This window comes from Amblyomma mixtum, chromosome 2 (genome assembly GCF_055824585.1).
Source record: "Amblyomma mixtum isolate Tamu chromosome 2, ASM5582458v1, whole genome shotgun sequence".
Lineage (NCBI taxonomy): Eukaryota > Metazoa > Arthropoda > Arachnida > Ixodida > Ixodidae > Amblyomma > Amblyomma mixtum.
Window position 1 is genome coordinate 219,602,559 of NC_143013.1, and position 18,846 is coordinate 219,621,404.

Sequence of the window (18,846 nt, forward strand, 5' to 3'; positions counted from 1 at the left end):
CACGGAAGTAGCGCCAGATAGCCTCGTAAACAAAGCAGGCACGAAAACTTTGCCCTGTAATGAGGGGCTGCTCTCTAATTTCGGTTTTTGTTACCAAGTCGCACTGCTCAAGCGCTCTAGACAAGGCTGCTCACCACTGTACACTGTAGGAATTTAAAACAAAGTCCTTCTTTAGCGTCCTTTGTAGCACGTCCCGTATACAAAATCGCATCCTTGAAGTTGATAAAACAGTGTTAAATGGTTTCAGGTACATTGCACAGACGACAGTCAACAGAAGGTGCAAATATTTTCTTCCCATGGAACCACGTTTTAGCAGGGAGAGCTTCTGTGTGGAATTCATAGAAATATGTTTTAGTGCAAGGAGGCCACCGCTGCGGCGATCGTATACAATTCCTGCAAGAGAGTCCCCTAACAGCCCTCGCAGGAGCCTAACATCTCTAGTTCTCTCCCGAAATTTACCGAGTCTCGCGTACCTTGAGCCCGTAGCCCGTTTTTGTTGTTGCCTTGGTGGCATGTCACATACCCACGACGGGGGATTGGCCAGGGTTCAGTGAGGAGAGCCCAAAGATGGTAAATTAATACCAAGCTAATGGATTAACTTTGGTTGCCAAGGTAATGATTTAACTCTGGGTAAGTATTCTGAGGAATTAAGGATGGAATTATAGATTTAAAAAAATAATGAAAATGAAAGAATTGGAAAAAATAAACGGGCATAAAGATTACAGAACTGAATACAAGAAAACTGCTGAATGATTTTGCAATGCGGAAAAATTATGCATACCATTAGCAAGGGATCCTGCCGGTAGCAACTATGTAATTGTGGAGGAAATCGCAAAGTTGATGCAATGCGAAACATCTGGCGCAAGCACCGAAGGAGAGAAGAAGCGGTACCGTCAAAGCGAGTCCCATTCGAGTAACTGGAATTTGTAGATATGTCCTTCTCTGAAGCGCAAACCTCCGGCAATAGAGTAGGAAATGCTCCAATGTTTCCATCTCTCCACAAGGCGCGCAAAGGTTTGAGGGACTCAACCCGCATCTGCATAAGTAAAGATTTAAGCGGAGGATTCGGCACCGCACGAGTGTCATCGCTGCCTCACACTGCCGGGATTTACATGCACGAACCTTCCATGGGTGCGTGAGATGTTGGTAGTCAACGGTAGAGAGCAAGGAATCGTTGCACAGAGTGGTAATATACTGAGAGCGCTGGAAGCGAGACATTCCGCAAAGGATGAGATTAGGGACGCTACAGGGGAACGGTGCATTGAGAGCTGATTTTGCTAAGAATTCTGCTGCATCGTTTTGAAAAATACCGTAGTGACCTGGGATTAAAACGAAGCGCACCTCTTTCACCCATCCAGGAATGAAACACTTTAATGAGCGGCTCATTAGATCGCCCCGTTGAGACTCCAGCGCCAACAAAACAGAGAGGCAACCTGAGAGGACTATCACCTGGGAGACATTGGGGGGAATCTTTAAAGCAGCCAGCCCAAGAGCCATGAACTCCGCTAGAAGTATGGGAGTGTAATCCGGGACTCGAAGGGAATAACTCCAAGAGAGATCCTCAGAAAAAATGCGGACCGCTGCCTTCTGGCCACCCCCGGACGCATCTGTAGCAATCACACGGGGTGGGAGAAAGTGCCAAGGTGTTCTGAGAGGAGACTAATTAGTGCCCTGGACGGCAGATGCTTTGCATTAGGTGATAAAATATAATCAAACGCAATATCCACAAGGGACGTTGCAGAGCCTACCCTACATACAAAACTGAGATCTACAGCAATGATCGATAAAAGATTTTGAGTAAAAACGACTTGAGGGAGGCGGAACCTTGGCCAATGATGACTAAAAAAGAGAGCCGGGTGGGGAACAAAAATAGGTGTAGCCACACCAGAAGCAGACTCAAATGCCCGTAATAAAGTCCTGACAGTTAATAGCTGGAAAAGAGGGTTAAGGTCTGGAATACGAGCTTTTAGGTACAGAACTGCGGTGGAAACTGAGTGAGGGAGACCAAGGCAGAGGCGCAGTGCACGCCTTTCTAACAGCAGCGACAGACGAAGCTTGTATTTGGCGGACCCAGAAAAGAGTATGCAGCCAAATTCCAAAATGGGTCTGACATAGGCTTTGTAAAGGAGTAGGAGCGTGTCGTGGCGCATGCCAAATTTCCTATTATTCGAAGTAGCCCACCGAGTGCACGCTCTCCTTTCTCAACGTTATTCTTGATGTGGGGCCGCCAGTCCATACTAGCGTCATAAATTACCCCTAGATACTGGAAGGATTCCACCTGCGGTATGTTATCCGTGCGATAGTGTAACGATATATATAAAGGCATGTTGCATTGAAAAACTAACACATTGCTTTTATGCACATTTAACACCAGATTAATGTTATTAAGCCAAACCTCGAGTGCATTGAGGTAAGCCTAAGACAACGATACAGAGCATGAATGTCGGTTGCCGAGGCAAAGAAGGCTGTATCGTCTGCATAAACAAACTGTAACGTCAGGGTGGATGGGAATGTCACACATCAGAATATTGAAAAGAAGTGGCGAAAGCACAGGACCTTGTGGCACACCTGTGGTCTGGGCGTAGGTGTCTGAAGTGAAGGAGCCGTCAGTGCAAAAAAAAACTGCCCTCCTGATAAAAATTCACGGATCCACGCATAAACGTAATATGGCGGGTGTAGTAATGAGAATTTTGTGAGAAGAAGAGAATGTTCAACACTGTCGTATGCATTAGCAATGTCAAGCGTCACTAACGCTGATACTTCGTTGTTTCGGATAGCAAGGCGGATTCTGCTCTCTCTCTAAATAAACATGGACAGACCAAATTGAGCATCCGCGGCGAAAGCCAATCTGGGCTGGACACAACGCGTTGATTTCTGAAACATGCTTTGATAGGCGGCTGTGCACAATTCTTTCCACGATCTTTACCAAATTGGATGTTAGAGCTATCGGCCGAATGTTATCAAGATGAAATCCTTTCTTTAAATATTTTAAGAGTAATACTATTTTCGCCACCTTCCAGGAGTGCGGCAGCCATGCAGCTTCCAGTGAAGCGTTGACCAGATCGAGGAGGTCCTGAGTGAACTCTTGAGCTAAGATTTTCAACATAGCGACCGTAACACCGTCCGAACCCGGAGCCGAAGATTGTATCAAAGAATCTACAGTTAGTAGTTCTGATTTGTCAACCACCACATAGTCAGAGCAGGGGAAGGGGTCGAACAGTGGCACCCTGCGCTGCTCCTGAAAGCGTAATGCGAGCCCTTGTGCGATTCTCTCTAACTCATCTTTCACTTTATGGGGAGACAGCACAACCGAGCTTGTTGACTGCATGGCTGAGGAGTGGACATTCCGTCCCATAAAACGGTACAAAGCCTTCCTATTGTTTGGGGCTGAAAAATATTTATTCAAATTTTGATTGTAGTGATCCTTTGCTTTTGCTATTGTTCTTTTAAACGAGGCCGAGAAAAATTTATCGTTGGCCCAATTATGAGGCTCTGGTTATGCGAAAGGCTCTTCTATGCTGCTTTCCTACGGCTGAAGCCTGTTTCACATGCAGCGTTCCGCCATGGGGATGGTGATTTATTACTAACAGCAGACCGCACAATCAACTGTGAACTCTCTGCAGCCTTCAAAACAGAATGAAATACTCGCTGAGCCCTGTCGTTTCCGTTGTAACAAACATCATATGTAAGGGAGGCGCGCAAATATGATTTTTAGGCTGCAGGATTAACTAACTTTCGGGCAGAACCCTGACCATGGAGTGGGCGCACCAAGATGGTGAAAATAATTAGCAAGTGGTCACTAGACGTACCGCTGTCAACTGTGGACAATGCCCCTATACCTACCCCACCTGCTGCCAAGGAGAAATCGAGAACTGAACTCGAATTTATACGGATAAAAGTTATGGCCCGAGAATTGCAGCAGCGCACAGTATTTGCCGACATCCATGCCCATAACATCTGACCATGAGAGTCAGTGTAGGTATTCCACACAACATAATGTGAGTTAAAGTCTCCAGCAATAATGACCTTATTAGAGTTGCCAAGCAAGCTGTCCAGATTATCTGTTCTGCTTACTCCTGCTGGATAATATACGTTAGCAACTGTGACAGGGGCACAGTGCGGTAAAGTAAGATCAACAGCTAAAAGCTCGCAGTCAGGAAGCATAACCTTTTTATTAATTCATGCCCGGTTACACAGTTTTTAAGAAATCAGGGTCACTAACCCGCCGCCATTACCATGTATGCGGTCCGCTCGAAAAACACGAAACTTGAAAATGATTTTACAGAGGAGAGCCAAATTTCTTGACCCAAAGATCTCGTTCTTCTTCGCCGGTGATTGTTGTTTTTGTTGTTGTTAACCTTTGAAAAGATGGCACATACCCACACTGGCGGATCGGCCAAGAGTCGGGAGATTCCTTTCTCTCCATCCCCCAATTTTCCAACTCTACTACATCCAGGACAGCCCCGGCCAACCTCGGCTGATTATCTTGAGCAACCGTCCTCACTAGAGATGTGAAGGCCTGAAAAAAAAAACACTGAAATTTCTGGGGAAAATTGTTTTTTTTTTGTTTCTTATTACACCCGAGGAGAAATGAGAAAAAAAAAAGAGAAATTCTTCATAGAATTTCAAGGTTTTATGACTGCTAGCTCTTCTGGGATTATTTTTTCGCTTGACCGATTGGAGAGCAATTGTAATCGTCAGTGCCGCTGACTCCCCTGGCTTGCCGACTACTGCAGATACCAACATCATCAGCCATCTGCGTACGAAACTGGTCACGTTTTGGAAATGTCCATGCAAGGCTTCGCAACAGGCTTACAGGAGAACGCGTTCGAAAATTTGTGCATATACAGTCGAACCTATCTGTGGTCACAGCTTTAAACCACGCTGCTGCGTGAAGTGCCGCATCCAGGGACAATGATTCCGAATCCTTTATGGGCTGACTTACAGGTCAGTTTTCATATTCCGTTTCTCGCTGCAATAGAACAAGAAGTTCGTTTCACAAATATGACATTTATATCTGCAGACTTGCCTGAACCTCGGAGCATTATTTATCATCATCATCATCTGCTTGACTACGTCCACTGCAGTACAAAGGCCTCTCCCATGTCTCTCCAATTAACCCTGTCCTTTGCCACTTGCGGCCTCCGTATTCCCGCCTTAATCTCATCCGCGCACCTAACTTTCTGCCGCCCCCTGCTACGCATGCATTCTCTTGGAATCCACTCCGTTACCCTTAAGGACCAGCGGTTGTCTTGCCTTCGCATAACATGCCCTGCCCAAGCCCACTTCTTCCCCTTGATTCGACTAGGACGTCATTAACGCGCGTTTGTTCCCACACTAACTCTGCCCTCTTCCTGTTTGTTAATGTTACATTTATAATTTTTCTTTCCATAGCACGCTGCGCTGTCATTAAGCTGAACCCTCTTCTTTAGTCTCCACGTTATTGCCCCATGGGTGAGTATCGAGAAGATACAGCTTACCGGTACTCACCTATGTGGTACAATGTTTTTCCATTGTTTTGAAAATGTCCAATTCTTCATGAAAAATAAAAAAAAACGTTTTTTTCGAGCGATTCCAAAATTTTCTGACATTTTACATCTCTACTATACTGACCCATTTCCTGTCTCAAATCTTATCACGAAATCGCCATATTTCGCGGGCGAACTGGTTAACTGCGCTGCCCTGCAGCTACACTGCACATGTCAAGAGAGAGGGAAAAATTTATTTAAGGAATTCGGGGCACGCCCCTGGGTCCCCACACGACCGCACTGCACTCTAGTGTTTATGCTCCTAAGGTTCATAACATTGGCAGCCCGGCCGGTGGCGATGGTCTGCACTGCCGGAGTGATCCTCCGAGCGCAGCAGGGTCTCCTAGTCCTCCCAGGTATTGAGGTTTTCTGGGCCCCGCGGGGAAGAGTCCCCCGGGCATAGGGAGAAGATGTGGAGGGAAGAGACGAAGGCTTGTGGGCATAGGGCGCAGGCAGGAATGGAGAACAAGGGGGTATAAGGGTGAGCTAGGGGAGAGTGTGTGTCTGTGTGGGAACTCTGCTAAGAGCTGTCCTGGCTTCGACAACAGACTTGGTGTTCCAATAAAGTAGTTGTCTGTCTCGCATCGATACGAATGGAACGAGCGCAATTTGAAAGCTTTTTTATTAGTCTGAGGCTCACAGTCGGTTGTCGAAGTCGCGCACAGTGGCGCCATGAAAATATTTTGCGGTTGAACAACCTCGGAAAGTCGCACCAGAACTGTCTTTTCGTTCCTTTTATTTATTTATTATTTTTTTGTAGAACGCGGCAACGAGTTACTTGGATATGCGTCGACATGGCTGGAAATTCACCTAAGACATTCTCTTCCTAGCAATTAGGTTCATTACGCCTAAAGGCTTATGGTGCAAAGGGGCGATTACGAAGACTCATCCGAAGAAAAGTTCTGGCTGCGTAACAGATAGGCTAAAAACTATTAGGAACGTTCATTTATTTTACGCGCGGGGCATTCATGAGATTCCAGGGAAGAAGAAAGAGGATGTGCTCGAGCGCTGATCCCCGTGACCCCGAGCGAGCGCCTGGCTCGCGCATTTGCAGTTTCTCTGGCGTTCTGAGAAGACATGTTGGCGTGGCTGTGCACCGCAACCGTTGTGGCCGTCACCGCTGTAGACGCCGTCATCATTCCCAACGACCCGGAGCTGTACAAAATAGGTGAGTGTCTCGACAGGTCTGCGTCTATGGTGCGCAACATAGCGCGATGGACAACCTTGCAACCCTTTGAGCCCTATTCGCACTCTGCGCCGTCTCTGCGTGCGCAGTGTCCCTGAACGACCACTGCGACAGCAAGGACCACAAGCAGAGCCTGAACGACACGTCGGCGCCCCAGTCGGCGGGCATCCTGACGGCGAAGCAGCTGCGCGACCTCCGCGCCACGGGCGAGAACGGCTGCAGCTTCGAGTTCTCGGCGCCGGGCAGCTCGGGCCTCATCGTCTCCGTGGTCGAGATGAACCTGCGCAGGGGCGTGCTCAACGAGTCCTGCATCGACTACATCTCGGTACCGTCTTTGTGTGCGAAGGATGATGCAAAGCCATCGCTCAGTCATGTCCCTGTCCGCGTAGTGCTTTCGACGCAGATGACGTCGACAGGTCGGCTCTGTCACGTTCCGACTCCCAAAAGGCATGTTTGCCGCTTCCTGGTTGGATGAAGACTCAGGTTGTGTGAAAGTCGCAGTCCCAGTTACATCCTCGTTTTGTCGCATACTTTCGATCTTGAAGCCAGTTCGGTTTGAGCGCGTTCCTCTGAATGCAAAATTGCTGATTGTTTGCTTTGCTGGTAAGCTGCAAGCCAGCAGAGGCCTGACACTAACTGCGCAAAATGGCACTCCATTGGTGCCTACTCTTTTCCCTGTGTAGCGCTGACCTCTATCGGCGCTGCTGCTCGCAGGTCATCACAAAGTTCAACTTCGGCTCCGACAAGGACGAGCGGTGCGGGTGGATCACGAAAGAAGACAACCACCACTTCACCACGACGCACTCGCTGCAGCTGAAGCTCTTCTCCAAGACTCCCCTGACGCACTTCTTCGACGACCACATCCTCGCCATGGTCGCCACCAGCTACACAGAATGTGAGTGGCCGCTCCAACGTCATATTGGGCTGAGCCACGTCCGCCCATAGCACGCGGCCGCATGGAACCAAATCCTGACCATGGCAGCTGCATTGCCAAGGGGTCGCAATGCAGAAATGCCTGCGTACTGTGAGATGTCGGCACGCGCTGAAAACCCCAGGTGGTCGGAATTAATCTACAGACCTCAACCACGGCGTCTTTGTTTTCCCGATAGGAGCTTCCATATACCATTCTAAGACGGACTGCCACTGATCCGACACCGAAAAGAATCATTTGGGCTCCTGGCCACCAGGGCTTACGAGGTAATGAGGACGCTGACGCGGCTGCCCGAGCACTTATTCACCGGGCTCCTCATCCCAGCTCTTCTGGCCCGGAGACTAACCAGCCGCTGCTGCGATTCTGGGAAATAATAACGGATTATAGCGACAACCACCGCCTTTACCCGGCCCCTGAAAATGGGTTGAGTAAGATGGAGGAGCGAACTTTAAGGCGCCTGCAGACAGGTAGTCTTTGTCAAATGTTTAGAGCCCAGGCGGTTTGCTTCTAAGCCTTGTAGTGGGACCCCTGAAGCATTCGTGGCAGCCCTACCCATTGGAAGAGGCAGGAACAGAAGTTATCTTACCTTCAGGAAATTTGTAGCGCTCGAGATGCATTACGAACCACACAGTGTGGCTCAGAAGCAAACCCCCTGGGCTCCAAACTTTTGACAAAGTCTGTACTCTACTCTGTCCTGCAATCATAAAACATTACGATCCTAACACATATGGGCGATGCCCGCACTGTGGGTAGAACTGTGATATCTTCCACATGGTGTGGGCATGTACTCAAACCCCCCCCCCCCCCCCCCCTTCCCCTACCCCTTCCAGAGAGGCATGGGAGACTGCCCTCCTCAACTGCTCCTCGCTTGAGTCCCAAAGGGCTCTGGTGAAACGGGCGAGAGACGGGGCCTCGCCATGCGGTGTCGCGGACTAGGGACGCCGACCATGTAGCGGGGCCACTCTGTGGCTCCCAAACTCTATTTTATCAAATGTTTTCACCACCACCACCATATACCATATATTCCATATACCAGACCGCAAGAGCAAATAATGAGTGCTGTTCTTGTTGCGACAGCTTTGGTGGGAATTTTTTTTTTGACAGAGTACGCCATAGAGCAGAAAGGAACAGAAAAGAAGAAAAGAGGGAAGGGATTGAGAGGCATAAAAGAATTGAAAGGGGACGCGTCGGTCGATTTCATCCAAGTAAGAGCACAGTGACTTAAAGTGACTGCGGTGCGAACGGCGTCGCCGGATGCATAATATGTCGTGACCAGAAACTACCGCCTTCACATGCTAGCCAGACAAAGTTCAGGCGGGCCGGTGAATGAGTGTTCTCGATAACGTTTTCTGCGATGTCATGTGAGCCAGGTCTGCCCCATATGTCACCGCATTACAGCTTTCGCTGTAATTTCTTTGAAATGTGCGGGAAGTTTATGTACTTTACTGAGATGTACTGTAGAAACCTTAGCACGAGACAAAAGAAAAGTGGTTGGCTTTCCTAAAAAAAAAAAATTGGTAGCCCGCCTCAATACTTCCGGAGACAACTAAATTCAGGAGTGCAATGTAATTTAAAGAGTGATGAACTGGTATTTGGGGTAGGTTAACTGTTTTTGGGGTGGTATTTGGGGTAGTAACTGTTTTATTATTACCCTATTACTGTCTTCCTATGTACTATTCATCTATTATGTTTCTATTCTTTACGCTGCTGCCTTGTATTGGTCTCTTGGGCCTCGTCAAGCTTTTGTGTAGCTTTTAGCCCAAGAGACCATCCAGTTGTCTTCTGAAAAATAAAGATGTATTGTATTGTATTGTTAATGCGTGCCATCTGAGTGGTCTTGGAATAATGGACTGACCTCTCAACATAGGCCTTGTAACCGTCACTTCGTTCCTTCGGACGGTGAAATATGCCTGCTGTCTACTTTTGTGTCGATGCTGATAGAATGCAATCATGAATGGCTGGCCGCAGCGCAAGACGGCTCCTGTGGACCAGAGGAATTTCAGTGTGCGTCCGGCGGCCGCTGCATCTACAAGGGCTACCGATGCGACAACGTCAACAACTGCGGCGACAACAGCGACGAGGCCAAGTTTGGCAACTCCATGTGCCGTGAGTCAAAAGAATAATATTGCCGTCTGTGCGTCGTAGCATGCGCTTGATACTTGGGTTCCAGACGATCAGGTGACGATATTCGTTTCTCACTAATTACACACGGTGCACTGAGATAAGCGTGAACACAAGCGTGAAAAGTAAGACGACAACGAAGATTCAGAGTGGTCGCAGCGCGCAGTGCAGTGGCCGTTGTGGAAGGTTGTTTTGCGCGTGGAGCTTGCGTAGAAGCCAGTAACAGGACTCACTCGCAAGTAGAATCTGGCTCCAGATTTTCACACCTCCGTGTGCTGAGATCTCGGTGCCTGTTAGAGAACCCCCGGTGGCCAAAGTAAATCCGAAGTCGTCCAGTACGGTGTACCTAGGAACCCACTGTTTTCTTCGGGCCCGTTTTTTAAAAATCCCATTGGCCGTGCATGAGCAGGACACGAAGAACATAGCTGGCCATTTTGATCCTATACTCATGTCTTTTTCTCAGTGATGCCGCTCAGCTCGTTGGTCCTGATCATCCTGGGCCTGGCCGACTTGTTCGTCACGTGGTGCATCGTGCTGATTTGCTGCATCCGGTCGGCGCTCTCCAAGCAGAAGGTAAGTTAGACGGTCAATATGCGATGCGTGTTTCTGCGGGGAAAACCTGGCGACCCCCTCGTGGTTGATCGCAGAGCTGACAGCCTGTAAGGGCTACAGTGGCGCGTTACGTTTACTGCGACAGCACCAAATGGACGAGCTTTGGATCTTATTTGACAGCACCATTTCCATTATCAAGTTGTGGCGACGGCAAGCAACGAAGACCACCAACAGCAAACAATGTTTCGCGGGAATAGTGCACACCCAGAGAAGCGCGTGTAGCAGCCCTAGGGAACAAAATGCCCGTACTTGTCCGCTGCGATGCGACCGCTATGAACTTTCTGATGTCGTATTTCGGCCGGCGATCCGTAGTCAGCTCTGCGAAACCGAAGAGCGTGTTTCAATGGGCGATTTGGATTCGGACCCTAGAGTTCTGATTGGACCGCGACGGTATATGGTCCCTAGACTCCTTCTAGTCGAACACGGCTCAAGTCCCCAGTGAAGCTCCGCCCACTTTAAGGATCGCCGCACTGAATTCTTCCGTGACAAAAAATATGCCGTTGTTAAAGCTTATCTTTGAGTTTCGTCTCATGAAAAAGCTAATCCTTTGCGGATTACGACATCCGCTGCGGATCGCTGATTGGAATACCCCATTTGATAACGCGCTTTCATTCCGGAAAAGCTGAGGCCGGCATCGTATCGGCGGACTCGTGCTCAGCAGTTGAACGCCAGTCGCCAGAGCGATCCTTGAACAATGAGCTGCAATTTGGACGAAAATCTCTTCACCGGTCGTGGCTGCTTTCCGCTAAATTTGCGACCCTGCTGCCCCTCCCTGCCTCCTTGCATCGTCCGCCATTTTAATGCAGACATGCCTTCTTGGCCTCCACCTCGTAGTTCCTACGATCGTGTCTGATTCTGAGCACGTCTACTGGTTCAAAAAAATTACGTCGAGCAAAGCATTCTGATAATTGTTACTTTTCCTGTTCCTGCCCCAGTGAGACCATCAATCATCGTCGGTACCACTTGTTGTGCCGTCGGTGCTGTTGTACGTAAGCATGCTCTTAGGACCCGGGCTTGTCTGAAATCTTTGTTGGGACAATTGTTTGCATATTTGAAGGGTAACCACAGCAGCTGTTGCTTTATAAGCGTGCGTATGAAAACGAGTTTGCCCCATGTTGCGTTGAATGGCATACATTCTGACCTCGACGCAATGTGGGCTATGAATGGAACAACTTTTATTTCAGAGTCAATCAATCTGAGGGTCGCAGGACTTTGTCCTCTTCCCTCTCGCTAGGCTTTGGATGTAAACTCCTGCAGGGGTCTCGGTGGCGGCCAAAGCTTGATTGACGATGCTTCTTTGGACTTCTGTGTCTGGGTTGTGCAATAGATCTTCCCACGAGCCTGGTGTGCGTGGTGTCTTTTAACAGCTATTAAAGCTGTGTGCTTTAATAGCCGTCGCCTCTGCGCTCGTAGCTTTCACTACAGTGCGAGCCACTTGAGGTGGAGTGACGCTGCACATCAGAGCAAATCGCAGGCGGCCGAAAGCAATCCTCGGTTGCCACTCTTTCAGCTCTTAACCAACCAACCACGCAGGCGCTGCAGGACGACCGCTGGGGCGCCCCGGCTGCAGCCAGCGACGCATCCACTCCCGAAGGGCCGGCCGACGACAGCGCCACCGAAGACGAGGAAGACGAGGAGAAGGGCGCCGGCGACGCGGACGAGAGCTCCTCGCAGAGGTCGCAGAACGAGCAGCCCTTCAAGAACCCGCTGGCCAACTCGATACGCAGCAAGGAGGACGAGCCCGCGGCCCCCGCCGAGTCCTAGTGACCACGCCGACCCCGCCTCACCTGCCGCGTCTCCCTTTTCCTGGCTTCCCTTTCCTTTCTTCATGGACCTCTAACGTTTCCTCCTTTTTACTTCCTTATTCGTGCTCCCCTCAAACGCCTGGTATCTTCTCCAATCTCCGTCCTCATGCTACATACCTCTTCACTCTCACCTCGGTATAGTTTTTTTGCTCTGTTTCCTGTTATTTCTGCCTAGACCCGCCTTTGTACCCCCTCCCCCCCCCCCCTCTTCTTTTTTCCGTTTCAATCTCATTAGCCTCCGTGGAATCTGCTTTCTGTACTGTTAAATTTCACTCTGTTCTATTCCCTTTTTTCAACCTCCTTACCTTCTTTTCGTTTCAATCTCATTAGCCTCCGTGCAATCTGTCCTCCAAAATATTACTCTGTTCTATTCCCTTTTTCAACCCCATTCCCTTATTTCTCGTTTCAATCTCATTAGCCTGCGTGCAACCTGCCCTAAATTTCACTCTGTTCTATTCCCTTTTTCAACCCATCCCTTCCTTTTATTTGTCGTTTCAATCTCATTAGCCTCCGTGTAATCTGCCGTCCAAAATTTTAGTCTGTTCTATTCCCTTTTGAAGCAAAAAGCTTCACTACGCTAGTCAACACCGCGCTTCGCGTGAGCCGGCGTGTGTCGGAGCACGAGTTAGGTCACGCACGGCGCAGGCTACTGCGCATGTGCGCCAGCGCTTCTCGTCCTCGCCAACGTTTGACCTTTCGCCGCAGCCGTGCGCAGCGCGCATTTGAAACGAGGGGTATAAAGGCGCGCTTGCCCAGAACAGGCGCACGCTGCCGCGCGCTATGCGTCATCGTTTGACGTTCGCCGCAAGCGCGTGTTTATCGCGGATCACCGCGGCTTTTCGCTTCGAGATATCCAGGCTTAAACTTAGCAAAGCCTCAGCCAATTTTTTCAATCTCATTAGCCTCCGTGGAATCTGCCATCCTCTGTTGTACCGACGAAACCGCGACCTCATGCCGCTGCTCGCCTTTCTCAAGGCTATATTTCTGTCAGTTGTATTTCTGTCCCGTTTCAGTCGCTTTTCAGCTGCGCAATCCTTTTTCTACCATCCGTATGCAATTTTTCCTCTCCTAGAGGTCTTGTCATGTGGCCGTAGCTGAGCAACGCACTTTCCGCCGATCCTCCTTGTATTTATTTTCCCTCCGGAATTCCCTTTACTCCTTTATTCCTGTAGTGTACTCGGTCATAGCCGTTTATATCCCGCCTTGAATTGTTCTTTTCAGCGTGTCTTACATAATATGTACTCAGTTAATCTTAATACTCGCATTTTCCTTGGTGTTTGATGTTTGCTTTTTGTGTTTCCGCGTCCAGCTATTCGCTTCTAGAAGGAAGGTGGTACAGTCGCGAATCTGCAGAAACGGACGACCTGAAACACGGGGATCGACGCAAGCCAGAACTTGTAACTCCTGAGTGCGTGCTAATATTTACCAATATTAACTGTTTTAATGCTTTGCTGGAATAAACCGCCCGTTATGTTCATCGACCTGACGATGGCTCTCACCACGTTGTGCATTTTATTTGTAACCTGCAGGTTTCATTTTGTCGAGCATTTAAACGAGCCAGTTCGGTCGATGACAATGTTGGCTTCACTTACTGCTTACGGCCAATGTGGAAGCGTTTGTCTGATCGTTTGATCGGCACTACTCAATGCCAGTGCCAGAGAGCGCCGTGCAAATTTCACGCTTTGAGATGAAGGATGTCGCCTTCAGGGAACATCGTGATCGGAATGATTTTTATCCGCCCTGGCACAAGGTTTCTTCTACTAAAGGTGAGGTCTAAGACCCATTTCGCGAGCAGTTCACCCTAAAGAAGCCGAGTACTAGGCAGGGGAAAGCTTGTACCTACTGTTTCACCCACCTAATGTTTCACCGGTGGGTACCCGGCGGCACTGGGGATCGAATATCTCACCTCCCGCATGCGAGGCGGATGCTAAAACGACTAGGCCACTGCTGCGGTTTTTGTAGCGTGAGCTACACTGGCTACAGTCTCGCCGTTTCGCGTGCTCCCTCCGTCGACCATACTGCACATGCGCGAGTGACGTCACAGCGCACAACTGGCGCGCCACGCCGCGCGCGCTCGCCGCTGCTGCCGCCGGCGCAGAGCCACGTGGCGTCCCTGCTCACGCTACGTATATCCTGGCATAGCAGAGCTAAGCCACTGCCAAGTTTTTAAAGGGAGACTGAAGCACTTTTTCTGAAAATCGGGCTGGCAGCGGCATCCTATAGTTTTTCATGCTGTATACTGGAATATCGCATCCAAATAAGGCAAAAACAAGCGCGATTGCCTTTTTTAGTCGAAATATGCGGCCTGTGCCGCGGGGCACGCCGCGCGGCGCGCCGCCGCCCGTGATTGGTCAAGAGAGGTCGTGACGTCACTTTGAGGACTGGAGAAGCGGCCGATGCGGATCCGGCGCTGCGTTGAGGGCAGATCGCAGCTTTCCGTGTCGTTGTAAAAGCGAATACGGCGAGTATTTTTGTTACTGACCACCGAAGAAAAGGATACTACAGTTTGCTCATTCCACGTATCGCCTGAAACCAAAAAAAGACACAAGCAAAAAATTCTACGCCTAGCACAAGCATACGCCAGCGTCAAATACGCGATGCAGACCATGCGTAAAAGGTGCCAATACAACCTCGGCTCGTATTCTCGGAAAGGAAGGGTTGCGAACAATACTCAAGTCAATTACCACCACCGGACGCCTCCTGGCTCACCCGGAAGAGCGTCATCCTAAAGAAAAGGCCCAAAGCACTGTGTACAAAAAATCCTGCTCTCAGTACCCTGCGTTGCAGGTTGGGGCAAGAAAGTATTTCAAGGAAACGATGAAGGAGCACAAAGTTGGTGTCAAAATTAGCGAAGCTCGGTGGCCAAGCACTGCGAGGCATGTGACCACAAGATAGTGACGCAATCATGGTGCGCTGGAAACCAAGCCAAATACGCGCACAAATACGCTTCACTCCTGGCACGTTCAGCAGATGCCAGAAAATATTAATCGCTGCCTCGGAAACGTTCGCCTTTCCTAGATTTGCAGCTTAGGTTCAGTGAAGTAGTTGCCAACTATATGTGTGTTTAAAAGCCAAGCTAGCTGTAACTCGCCCGCTGCCACAACTTGATGAAGAAACCGAGTAAGGTTGCGCTGTTTTTTGCAAAAACTCGGTTGGCATTCATTTCTCTCATAAATTTGCATCCGAAATCAACGTCGAACGCTTTCATTTTAATTGCTTAGCTAGGATTAAACGAGATGCCGCATATGAAGAGCTTCGATGCTTGCTTGCTTGCTCGCTTGCTCGGACACGTCGAACCGAGTATAAAATCACTAACCGAGCCTTGCTGAGCACGTCTCAGGTGGTCTGGCCGCACCTAAGCTGAGGAGAGCGACACATGCTTAAGCCTCTATAAGGTTTCTTCAGGGGCTAAGTGAGCATGTTTCTACTTTTAAAAGAGGCGCTTCTTCGGAATGGTGACACGCCTCTTATGCGCGAGGAAATCAATGGAACTGTGTCATGGTTCAGCCGCGCCCTTTCGACAGAAATCTCCAGAGATCACACTAGGACAAGCTCTGCCTGTAGCCGCTCTTAGGAAAGTGTTTCGAGCAGAGTAAGCTTGCTTTAGTCGGCTTGAGTTCTTCGTCACAGCAGCGAGCGGTTGCGCTGCGAGCTTGTGATCTTGCGGAAAACAGTGGAAGACGACACAGTCGCGGCCGTAGTTGTTCGTGGACACGAACGCAGAGTAGTACCTGTTGAATCTGATTCTCAAGGTCGGCTGACACGCTTTGTATGTCACAACGCACGCAGTACGAGGAACAACGCATGCAGCACGAGAAACAACGCGCGCTGAAAGCGCGCTCGGGTGCGCCGAAGCATCCCCGGCTCCTCAACATGACGTCACGCTGGCCGACATGGACAAGGTTTCCCTCTCCGCTGTTCCCCTCTCCTGCGCTCGCGCGGGGCGCGGGAAATTTAAACATCGCATTTTTAATTGGTGATTGCGCCACTGTTTTAGCCAAAATCAAAAAAATAATTTCACATACGTGATCAGCAATGACAGTAGTTATAAACCCTAGAAGGTTAGCTGATTCGAAAACCGCCTCAGTATCCCTTTAAAGCGAAAGCTTTACTACTTGCACTTTCAGTCTTTGCCGTGGCGCGGCGGTGCCACCATTGAACTTTAGTTGACCTCTGTGTGACGTCATGTGTGACATCACACTGAAGAGAAGGGCGACCGACTCGCGCCGTCGCATGCCGCGGCGGTGCCACCACCGGCGCCTAACTGCTGCGCTCTCCGCTAGGAGCGCGATTGTGGCGTTACGCTGAAGAGATTAGGCTCGACTCACGTCGCTAGAAAGCATGTGCCAACCAACAGCGGCTTAACATTGCTTCGCGATCTCGCGCCGTCCGTGTGCGACGGCGGTGCACATGAACGGCGGCCTGACTGGACTGGATTGTACTGGACTGGAATGGATTGGATTAGAATAGATTAGATTAGACTACATTAGATTACATTGGATTGGATTGTATAACAGATGCATCGCCACAAGTCTAACCACAAGCACCACCACCAGCTACACTACCAGCTGAACCATGGCCTAGCTACGGATATTGCTTTCGCAATTATCGGGCTTAACCAAGCTAAGCCACAGCGAATTTTTTTTTCCAACGCGGTATTTACCATAAGAGATTATGTATTGTGCGTACCCGAGGGGCAATGCACAGATCATTTACAGATACCTCAGCTAGTGGCTGCACTCCACCAGCTTTACAGGTGACAACTAAAAGGGCATCAACTATAGACACCGTATCAACAGCGGAAATCAGTCAGATGGAAAGTCTCGCTGGAGCATCATCCGGCTGAAGTGACTTCTGGGGGTGACCCTTCGGTTGTTCATCAGACACCCCCGGTGGCTCAGTGGTTAAGGCGCTCAGCTGCTGAACCGAAAGACGCGGGTTCGATCCCGGCCGGGGCGGTGAAATTTTGATGGAGGCGAAATTCTAGAAGCACGTGTACTCTGCGATGCCAGTGCGCATTAACGAACCCCAGGAGGTCGAAATTTCCGGAGCCATTCACTACGGCGTCCCTCATAGCCTGAGTCGCTTTGGGACGTTAAACCCCCATGAACCGTAAGCCATACATAAACGTCTGGGTGAAACAAGAGGTTCAGCGTTGCGGTCTCACATATGCGAGTTTTACCCTCCAATAAAACATGGCATAGGGTTCGTAATCAGGTTGAGTAGCCACAAGGTAACGTACACTGTAGGAATTTAAAACAAAGCCCTTCTTTAGCGCCCTTTGCAGCACATCCCGAAAAAATATCGCATCCTTGCAGTTGATAAAACAGCGGTTGTCAAGTAGGCTCGCACATGAACACTAGTGGCTAGCAGCGTAAAACGCCACCTGCCAGCTGTGAAAAGGTGCTCAAATTTCGCATTACCGCGGCCATCGTGATCGTCTGTCCATTATTTTCCCCTAACTCTTCGCCAAGAAATCGAACGCACGAGCCTTGTGTGTCTCGTCTTGTCCTGATTGTTTTATCCATCTTTCCAAGTGGCAAAATCTTCATGCAGTAAGCAGTTACGCCATTACTGCAGAAGTTGACATTTCAGAACAAGGGAGAATTTGGTGAAAAATACGTTCAGGTGCTGAAAAGTTTGCCTTGCATTATGCCTCACCTACTACTAAGCAGTCCACAATTACACGTGGAGCACATGCATGCACGAAGAGTAAATTTACACCCTTCAGAAATGAACCCAGACTGCTTGTGTACAAAAATCTCGACACGGGCATGCATGGTCGCAAAACGATGTGCTGCTGAGGGAGTTGTATCAAAACCCTTAAGCGACACTTCGCCCACATCACCCGCGCGATGGGTAAATGCCTGCGCCGAGCTGCAGCCTCAAGCAGCCTGCTTGAAACAGCGACCTTGATCTGGATTACGAAATATTTTAGAGCGCAAGCTCTTCTCATCTTAGATTTCGTGTCTCCGGATAACCTTGAAATAACCTTGTGATGCTTAACATAGCAACAGCGTTACTGTAAGCTACATAAGGCGCACCATGTCTGCAAGGTTCACCATGACCATCCTGGCCCATCATGGTGGCATGGTCTTTTTTGATCTTCGACCTTGACCTCGGGCCACTCACAAATTTTGGCCCACCAACCCCCGAAATTTGACTTCCGCAGATTTGGATCAAAATCGATGTATAGCCGTAATTGACCGCATCCAACTCGATGGTGACCTCCGAATTTGGCCCGGGCCATAGCCAGAATTTGATCTTGGCGATTTGGGAATGCCTTCGTACTATAATAAGTTTTACCAAGTTAAAAAACTGGCAGTGGTTTAGCTCTGGTTAAACCTAGAGAATTGCGAAAGCAACGAGGAGAGAGAGAGGCGATGGAGATCGCGCGGCAGCGGCGGCGGCCCCGCATGCGCAACTGGCGAGCGCGGTGGTGGCACCTCTGAGTCACCCGCGCAGCGACGGCGGCGGAGCGCCAGCTGCGCGCCGTGTGACGTCACTGCTCCTCGCGCATGCGCAATATGACCTTTTGTCAGCTCCGCGCAATGGCTCGGCGACTTGCGTAGTGCTGCTTTCGCAACATTTTCTCCCCCTCTCCTGCTTTGGAAAGAGAGTATCCCTCGGCAAGCAGGCTTCGGTAACAACCACAGGGCTTAT

The 18,846-nt window shown here is 49.6% G+C and overlaps 1 protein-coding gene across 1 annotated transcript; it reads left to right on the plus strand.

Annotated features, from left to right (window-relative positions):
• The first annotated feature begins 6,006 nt into the window (after positions 1–6,006).
• Positions 6,007–13,021, plus strand: LOC149362618 (uncharacterized). Its single transcript, XM_089569772.1, has 6 exons — positions 6,007–6,696; positions 6,804–7,039; positions 7,429–7,609; positions 9,614–9,751; positions 10,230–10,339; positions 11,912–13,021. Exons 1-6 carry the CDS (start codon positions 6,606–6,608, stop codon positions 12,140–12,142), a joined length of 987 nt encoding a protein of 328 aa, XP_089425898.1. The 5' UTR covers positions 6,007–6,605; the 3' UTR covers positions 12,143–13,021.
• The last annotated feature ends 5,825 nt before the right edge of the window (positions 13,022–18,846 follow it).